Source organism: Adiantum capillus-veneris, chromosome 23 (assembly GCF_014529385.1).
Source record: "Adiantum capillus-veneris isolate H3 chromosome 23, ASM1452938v2, whole genome shotgun sequence".
Taxonomy (NCBI): Eukaryota; Viridiplantae; Streptophyta; class Polypodiopsida; order Polypodiales; family Pteridaceae; genus Adiantum; species Adiantum capillus-veneris.
The window spans coordinates 101,016,586-101,026,117 of record NC_140953.1 but is presented as its reverse complement, the minus strand read 5'-3'; the positions used below and the strand labels follow the sequence as shown (position 1 = coordinate 101,026,117).

Genomic DNA, 9,532 nt, shown 5'->3' with positions numbered 1-9,532 from the left:
AATCTCTCTCTCTCTCTCTACTCTATAATCTCTTGTGTGTGAAATCTATCTCTCTCCATTAGTAATCTACTCAAATATCTATTTAGCTACATCATATTTCCTAACAATTGGACCACTACCTATGACTAGTAAAAGAAATGCTTACATTTTAATAGCAGTGGATTATTTGTCACGATGGGCAGAAGCTAAAGCTGTCAAACAGATTACCAGTAAGAAAATGGGAAAGTTTGTATATGAACATATATGCTGCAAATTTGGTGTGCCATCAGAACTACTTTCTGGTAGAGGATCGGGATTTAGAGGAGAGCTATTTGATTTCTGTGCAAAAAGCTCAATATACACCGCAAGTACAATTCTCCTTATTATCCACAATGCAATGGTCTCAATGAAAGGTTCAATGGAGAGCTGGTGAGAATCTTGACAAAGATGACCCAGACTGATGGAAAAACTTGGGATTCTGAGTTGTCTTGTGCATTATGGGTCTATAGAACTGCTATCAAAATGAGCACAGGATTTTCTCCTTACCACTTGGTTTATGGCAAGGAAGCTTTATCGCCAATCCAAGTGGAAACTCCTGCTCTTAAATTGTGGTCATTGGGAGATGAAGAGCAAAGAGATATTTGGCAGAAAAGCTTGTTGGATTTACAATGTTTGCAATTGGACAGAGTTTTAGCTTTGAGCTACTATGAGAAATTGTCAAAGAAAAAAGCTAATGAATGGGTGAAGGATAAGGGAATTGAGAAAGGTGATCTTGTTTTGCGATACAACTGAAAGTTGGACAATAGTTTCCAGAAAAAGTTTCAAATTAAGTGGGAAGGTCCTTTTACTGTTGTTAACAAGTTTGACAATTGAACATATCAGTTGGCAGATTTGGGTGGTACAAAGCATAAGTAGCATGGTACAAAGCATAAGCACATTTGATGACAATTGTGATGGATGAGATGTTATCAATGGAATAAGAAAACGCGAAGATATCTGAGGATGTGAATGAGGTTTCTGGGAATGAGCTACAATAGTTGTTCACCTTAGAAACCTCTACTCTTCATGAATGATCAAGCAGGCTAGGGGGGGTTGGCAAGCTATGTCAGATATTTTTTGTATGAGCATAAAGCCAGTAGATCATGCCAAAAATCTTGCTAACTAGCCTCATGTATATATGTGTACATAATGCTTCGAGTTTTGGGAGTGACCATGTAAAAATTCATGTACAAAGGTTTGGTTTTCCCGGGCTTGTTTACTGGAGCTTTGGGTTGGTTGAGTCCCCAAAAGATGGTTTTCAATAAGTATTTTTAGCCATGCTTTATAGCTTGTGAATTGGGCTTGTACATCATGAGATATGTGCGTCCGAAGTGGGTGGTCTCGACTTAGAAAGTGGTTGTGTAGATGCATGCGACAAAGGAAATTGGGCCAACTTGATGATTAGAAATGCTGAGATTTTAAATTTCTAGAAGTAGCCAAAGTAATGGGCTCTGAGTTGTGCTTTACGACATCGCATTTGGTGGCCGGAGCGGTGCACCATGCTCCTGAGAAGTTGGTCTCGAAAGGTGGTTGAGGAGAGAATTTTATGTGGGGAGAAAAGGGACTTGGAGAAGTGTGGGAGGAAATGTGCCATGTGGCAATGGGATAATCGCACATAGGAGAGATTGGGCTCAAAGCAAGGGGTATAAGAGGGGGAGTGGGTACCCATTTGGAGTGTATCAAAGGAGAGAGGAGCTCTCTCAAGCCTTGGCTATATGGGGGCTTGTGGGCTTCATGAGGGCAGAAGATGGTGCCTTTTTTAATTCCCACCAACCTTCCCAGGCACCTGGCCCCTTTTTTGGTCCCTTGGACACAAGCCCCACCCAAAAGTCACCGACATCCTTAAATAACACCTGGAATGCTTAAAATTGACACCTTGAATGCTTTAACATGCTAATGGTTAACCAACATGAATTTCAATTACAAATTTCGGATGTTAATGATGCTATTTTTATAGCCATTGTTAGAGCAAATCTCGAGCTTATGAGAGCTTGATTCTCCCAAAAAACTCCACCCGTGAGGGCTAGAATCATCCCTGGTTGTTAGAGAGCTTCTTTTGTGGATTCTTCACAGCTTTGGCTTAGGGTACCGACAAAGAAAGGTCTAATTCCCCTTTCTTCAACAACATTAGAAAAACAAAGAAAGGTCTATTAGGCGAAGCTATTAGTGAAGCATTTACTCTGGTAAACTTGAGACCTTTAATTTCTCCTAATACAAATTTGAGGAAGTAACTTCTCATGATGTTGCACAAGCTTTGGATAAAATGAACCTATCTTTCCCCGAGCTTTGCAAGTACAGTGTGTGGCGTCACCACCCCCGAATGTCGACACTATTGGGTGCATGCATAGAAACATGACCCACATAAGGGGTGGTAAAAGGGGGTGAGATCAATGGCAATTATAGCTATCACTTTTTAGGCCCCCTCTCTTCTCTGAGAGGCCAGCTGCCACCCTCTTTTCTGTCCTGCATTGCCTTTGCTTTTCCAACCTGGCTTTCAAATTCTTTATTCGATGCCCCTACTTTTTCCATCCACACACATCAAGCCCATAAACCTTAGTCTAAACCTTAATCGAGACGGTACCTCCATTGACCTTAGTCCACGTGGCGATCCTTCTATAGTTTGCAAAATGGGCATGAGTGGACCGTATAAAATTTATGGATGTAATGATGACCATTTTGGGCATTTATTAGAAATTAGAGGCTTTTAGAGAGCTTTAGAAAATGAGGAGTATTTTTTACTCCATAGAAAATTTGAGGAATTGGGGGGTCTACGGCTCTCTGCATTCAAGTTGGGCACATTTCAAATTGCAGAGCATCAGCAGGACAATCCTAGAGAGAGAGAGAGAGAGAGAGAGAATGCGGAATGTGTGTGTGAGAGAAAGAGAGGCAGACTCGTTGGGCACATTTGAAACTGAAAGCTTACAGACAGGACAATTCTAGAGAGAGGAGGTACAATGTGTGTGTGTGAGAGAGAGAGAGATATGAGAATTATTGATATACCATGCATGCATCATGAGAGAGAGACAGATATGAGAATTATTGATATACCATGCATGCATCATGAGAGAGAGAGAGAGAGAGAGAGAGAGAGAGATAAGAGGATTGTTGATATACCATGCATGCATCATGTACTCCAAAGGTCTGTTCCTGAGAGAGAGAGAGAGACTTGAAGAGAGAGAAAAAGAGAGGGAGTTGGGCTTCGTTTTCTCATATAAAATATCAAAAGCTTTGTTAGTATCTGCATGCACGCTGTGGCAGCTATGGCTTGTCCTACAGCTCGGAGTTTGCTTGTCACCGGGGTTCTGTTGCTCATTTCTGATGTGGGTCTTGAAGCTCTTGCCCAAAGCAGTCCTTCTGTTGCTCATACCTCCGCATTTGAAGAACATTTTGATGTAATGTGGGCAACCGATCATGTGAAGTCGTCCGCCGATGGTCGAATGTGGAACCTTGTTCTTGATGAGAACTCAGGTTAATTAATTACCAGCTTGGGATGCTTAGCAAAATGTGGGAATGCATAAGGGTGTTAAGCATGCCAATGTACATCAAGTTGACAGGCTTAATTAGCCATGTTTTAGCTGCATAAGGATGTTCATACCTCCGTTGGTGCCCGCGCAGACAGGTGGTCTCGCTTTATGCATAGACACCTCTCTCTCTCTCTCTCTCTCTCTCTCTCTCTCAAGGTGTTAAACAACTTAAAGCTATGCTTATCCAACTGCTTGTAAAATTGGAAGTTTTTTAAAATCAATGTACTGACCTTACATTTTAATCTGCTCTTGTAATGTCTTTCCAGGTTCTGGATTTCAGTCCAAGGGGAAGTTTAAGTATGGATGGTTCAGCATGAAATTGAAGCTAGTTCCCGGAGACTCCGCCGGCGTTGTTACTGCATACTATGTATGCCGCAATTAATTAAAGATATACATGCATATCATAAGAGGCATTTTACCTTTCTTTTTACTATAGAATTGTCTTCTTGTGTGTTTTGCAGCTGTCTTCAAATACAGACAACAGGGATGAGATGGATTTTGAGTTCTTAGGAAATAGGAGTGGAGAGCCTTATGTGTTGCAGACAAACATGTATGTCAACGGAGTCGGCGGACGCGAGCAGAGGATGAACTTGTGGTTCGATCCAACTCAGAAATTTCATGCCTACTCCATTCTCTGGAACCCTCACAACACTGTGTAAGCACACTCATATCCTCTCATATGATTGTATTCATCTTCTAGAGCTAAATACTTGAAGAGGAAATGCACCCTAAGAGCAGGCATTATTTGGCTTACAATTGAGACACATGAAACCTCTGTAAGTGGATATGGCTTGAATTGTACTGTGTTTTTCACTCCTGCAGGTTTTATGTGGATCAAGTGCCCATCAGAGTCCATAGGAACACACCTCAAACAAGGGACATGTACCCAACGGAGCAACCCATGTATGTCTTCTCAAGTATATGGAATGGGGATGGGTGGGCCACCAGGGGAGGCCTGGACAAAATCAATTGGGAGGCTGCCCCCTTCGTGTCCGCCTACGAGAAGTTCCATGTGGATGCATGCGAGTGGAGCGAGATGGGTGGCGTGCCGGCATGTGCAGCGACAACAAGCCTGAATTGGTGGAATCAGCCTCTTGCATGGAGCTTGAGTGAGAAGCAGAAGGCTTCCTACAGATGGGCTACCTCCAAGTATATGGGGTATAACTACTGCACTGATGTGGCTAGGTATGCCACTCCTCCTGCTGAATGTAATGTGGGATTGGACTAAAAGCCTTTAGTCTACCTCCCCCCTTTTCTTGTTGTCTTTTATGCTTGTATATACTGGTCCAGTGCCTAGTGCTTCCTTTTTCTTGTTATCTTTGTTCTTGTAAAGATCTCAGTTCCTATAATTGTTAGGCTTCTTTGAATGGTACATTCTCTTCATGGTGAGAGTCGCTACTGCTTCGCTGTAGTAGAGGGTAGAGACATCAAGGCTTGAATTCTAAATTGTGTGGGTGGAAATATGGAAGTTTTGAAGTGGAAGAGATTGTGCAGCATAACCATGAGTTTGTGGGAGATGCATTTATGTCAATCTCCTCAAAATGATCCAACAACTCTAGGATGCAAGGTTGGGCTTGGCATGGTATTCTTGTAGCCTCATTCTCCCTCTCAAGCATAGTTGGGAGGAGCTGGAGGAGGATTTAAAGACTTGCTTCTTGGCTCCACAATATCTGGAGCAATTGAAGGAGGATTTAAAGACTCGCTGCTTGGCTACACAATATCTGGAGCAATCGAAGGAGGATTTAAAGACTCGCTTTTACAACACACAAATGTGCCTGAAACTTGTTTTGTTAGTGGGTGGTCCCTTCATCAAAGAACCACATGTATCTTCACAATTTGTTCTACAGTTTTAGAGTGCCTATGTGAGTCGTACTAGGATTTGATGCCCAATTTGTCCTTGAGGCATTCCTTTTTTGTCATATGAAGGTTAACATTTTCATGAGTCTCTCTAGAAGGGTTTGTTTGAAAAATGCTCTTATTGAATGGGTATTTTAAGGAAAAATATTAAAATACCCCTCAAATTTGTGAAATTTTTCAAAATCTGTATGATTTGAAAAATTCCCAAATACTCCTCAAGTTTGGACTTAACTTCCCAATATGCCCTTGAAATTTACCACAATACCCAATCTACCCCTTGTGAAAGTAGCAAACATGGCAAAAACATGAAACATTTAACCAAAATAAAATGCCTTAAGTATAAGTGGGCTCACAGGCGTATCTTTTGATTTGGCGAAGGTAAAATCGCATTTTGGGGTCTACTCAAAGGATACCAGTAGTCGACACAATGGTCAAGCTATTTCAGCATAATGTGGATGAACATCCTTCAATATCCACAATGAGACCAATGAAGACTTGGACATCTCGTGGAACCGTAGGCTTAGGTAAATTTACAAATCTTAAAGCTTTGTCCATGTTGGTTTCTATACCATACGTGGAGATGACATGTTGAAGGACGTTCATGGTGCACCATAAAGTTACTTTTTTGGGGGTTTAAACTGATCTAATTAATGCCGCAGTGGAAAAAGATAAGTATCAAGTAATTAACACAATCTTCCGTTCCTTTGGTGCATGTATATGTAGTCCATGAATCTTTAAGAAAGCCCCAAAGGTATTTCTTGAATGCATGGCACATGAGACGTAAGCATGTTGCTAGAATATTTGTTAGTCCAAATTCAGCATAGAGTCCTCATTTAGTGGCCAAGAATATTCTATGTTGGTCTTTTGGGACTATGAATATCTAATTGTAGCTAGAGAAGCCATCTAGAAAGTTATGGACCTCTTTGCCCACTATATGCTCTAGAACATGGTCAGTAATCAACGTTGGATAGATGACTCAAACTGTGGGCATTGACTTGTTTGAAGTTAATATAGACTCAAAGCAAGTCTATTTTTCTTTGGCACCACCACAATAGAAGAAAGCCCTTTTGTGTGTTCAATCCCATAGATGAACTTAGTATCAAGAAATTTTTCAAGCCCTCTTTCATTGTTTTGCAAAAGTGCCATTACACATGTAAAGTCGTTTCCTGGAGTTAGCTCCCTCCTTAAGGGGAATTGTGTGTTGGTAGACATAAGGATTCTCCCCCTCCAAATCCTTGTAGAACTCCTTAAGAATGGATATGAGCAATACGTCCTCTACCTCACTCGGGTCACCTACTATCTAGACCACCCTTGGAGACTCACCATGTTCAGCTAGATCCGTCTACTTTGTTGCTTAGGGCCACTGTATGACTCTCTTGCTTGTCCTTTTGGCCCTCTCTTGGATTTTTCCAAGATAAATTTGGAGTGTTGGATCATGGAATCTCCAAATTCCACTTGAACTGCATTACACTAACTCTTCCTACACCTCTTTCAAGATGCACTTTCTATCCTTGATGTACTTCCATCGCTCTACGTCTGATTAGGCATACGAGTAGGTGCGTGATAGGTGGTACTTATAATTCTACTATCTCTACTGATGTTTTATTCCCCACTTTCTCTTTCGATTGCACTTTAGACTTAATGTAGTCGTATGCTTCCACATGAACGTTGGTCACGTTCATTATATAATAGTAGCTTTGTCTTTATGTTTCTTTCAGACATGTGGAACATAGTACTAGTGACGGGCATTGTAGGGGAGGATACATCTGAAGAAAAATTGTTCACATACCTATACAACGTCCGTGCTCATAACCGTACACCAGAGCTGGCAACAATGTTTAATGCAGAGTTTTGTATCTAGTGGATTGTTGATTTCTTAATGGAGTACCTACAAACGCATTTGCAATAGTACGAAGCAGTCGTTTGTGATAGCTCCTTGACAATTGATGGCAAGCGATTTGTGCACCCAACCAATCTTGACCCTGAGAAGCATGTTGCAAGAAGGTTGAATCACTGTCTGAAAAAGTGTCCCTCCAATGCACTGCTTGTCAAAGAAAGCTGTTCTAAGCACTCTAATAAGTGTCGCTTAGTGGAATTCAACCACGGGGTTGTGTGTTACTTGTACTTGTTGACGGATGGTGAGCCAAAGACTTCATAGTAGTCAAATTTTGATAGCTGCCCATTGGCAAAGGAGGAAGAGGTAGAGGACGTGGAGTTACAGTTTAACCCAGAAGAAGAGCAGGTAGAGGTATTGAAGGAGACATTTAATGCAAGCTTAACTCTTGCTTCTCTTGCAAATGCAGCACTTGGAAGCAATCAGAAAGCCCAATGAGGAAGGGTCTTTGCCTCTGAATTGTGCTCCTAGTTTTGCAATGGCCAACAACATTCACTACATTCTCCTCACAGATATTATGCATGAGTTGAATATACGGGAGGACTCCTGCTTAGCTGCAATTGCAAAATTTTGTGAGATAGACATGGGATTTGTGGAGGATGGAGTGGATGAACATCTCCTTGTTGACACATATGTGCACGACACACAATTCACTTCAGGGGGTCAACTGATTAAAGATATATTCAACGAAGCAAAGTCTAGAGAAGCCAATTTTCCAACAGAGGAGCATTTCCAATCGACCACAAGACATTTCGGCTTAGAAAACATGGGTATCCCCATGGCACCCCTTGCCAAGCTGGTGAATAGCCACTCAATTCACTAATGGGGAAGGTCCATGCTAGAATTGGGCGAGAATCAGATGGTAATTTCTTTTAGCCATGCAGATGGTTTTGTCCATGTCCCAATGATGCAATATTGAGATAAATATGATTGTTGACAGGTGCTTGTGTATGATGATAGTTTCTTTAGAAGAGCAGGAGGCTCTAGGCAAGGACTTTTCACTGGAGTACAAGGCAAGAAAGCGGCGTTGTCTCAGTACATCGGGCTTTTTAGCCACAAAACGGTTTGTAGAAACTATCAAGTACTTGACACTATTGTATACATATCAATAATAACCCATGAATGTTTTGATATTGTTTTGTAGATCATAATATACCACAAGGAATACTCTGAGGATAATGTAAAGTTTCCTTAGTTTGCAATGAAAATTATTGCAAGATTATGTGGTGGGTATCCCGTGCCACTGAATGCAGAAAGGATAATCCTGATAGAAAAACAGTTTGCTCTACGTGTTTTTGGCATCAAGTATGGGTGTCAAGCACTCATGGACCCCTATTTCAAAGAGTTTGGCTAAGGGACATGAACGTCGAAGAGGTACACAGTGAGGAAGAAGGGGGTGTAGCGAAGAGAATAATAACGACGGGATCAGGTCCATCTTCTCCCGCTCCGGACTTGTGACTGTCACCACCTCACATGTCGCTTCCCCGCATTTGAGTTTTCCCAAACCCTTTGCTTCCTCTTTTTGTGGATAAGTTGTAAAGAACGTGTAATTTTCAAACTCTTAAGAATCTCCTTCTGCCTTGCTCTATGTATAAGTCGCCTATAAGTCCATTTGTCTAACTCTAATAGGCTATTGGCTCTATCTTTGCCTCCACCATGTCTGATGTGCTTAAAATAACTTGTTCTTGCCATGTAGTGGGTCTTTTCCATGCCTTGTGTGGACCATATTGACGCCGAGCTCTATGTTTTTACATAATAAGGACCATGGTTGAACAGTATGTCCTGCATTTGTATAAAACAAAATGGGGAGTAGAGTAGGGATTTATGGAGCATATGTTGTTTGCATATGAAACACGCTAACTCACCATGTAATGAGTGATATGTTGTCCACCCCACCGTGCAAGGTATGCCTTCTTCCAATCCAGCAAGGCTACTTGAAACGATGTGAGCTTACTTTCATCCACGAATGCTACTCAACAGAATGGAAGATTTTATCAAGTGATTTCCACACATTTGTCTTGTGATTTTGGATTGCCCCACCACCAGCATTGTCTTTAACCACTCTATGTAACTGTTTCCATTTGTTGAACAGGTTTCTCTTGTCCTCTCTATCAGACTCTTTGAGGCTAAACCCAAGAAACCTTATGGCCTTCACGCTGTCTATCGACACTTTCCTTGGTACCTTGTAACAACCTTGAGACATCTTAGGGTCCTCTTCAATTTTGACATTGCCTCCATG

General features: G+C 41.5%; 1 protein-coding gene and 1 long non-coding RNA gene across 2 annotated transcripts; both read left to right on the top strand.

The window, feature by feature from the left end:
- The first annotated feature begins 3,184 nt into the window (after positions 1-3,184).
- Positions 3,185-4,858, top strand: LOC147428244 (putative xyloglucan endotransglucosylase/hydrolase protein 8). Its single transcript, XM_086496386.1, has 4 exons — positions 3,185-3,486; positions 3,809-3,909; positions 4,004-4,197; positions 4,365-4,858. Exons 1-4 carry the CDS (start codon positions 3,261-3,263, stop codon positions 4,768-4,770), a joined length of 927 nt encoding a protein of 308 aa, XP_086352512.1. The 5' UTR covers positions 3,185-3,260; the 3' UTR covers positions 4,771-4,858.
- A 138-nt stretch (positions 4,859-4,996) lies between these two features.
- On the top strand, positions 4,997-8,933 carry LOC147428243 (uncharacterized). Its single transcript, XR_015185938.1, has 3 exons — positions 4,997-8,155; positions 8,234-8,356; positions 8,438-8,933. It is a non-coding gene; the product is annotated as an uncharacterized LOC147428243 (long non-coding RNA).
- Positions 8,934-9,532: the final 599 nt, after the last annotated feature.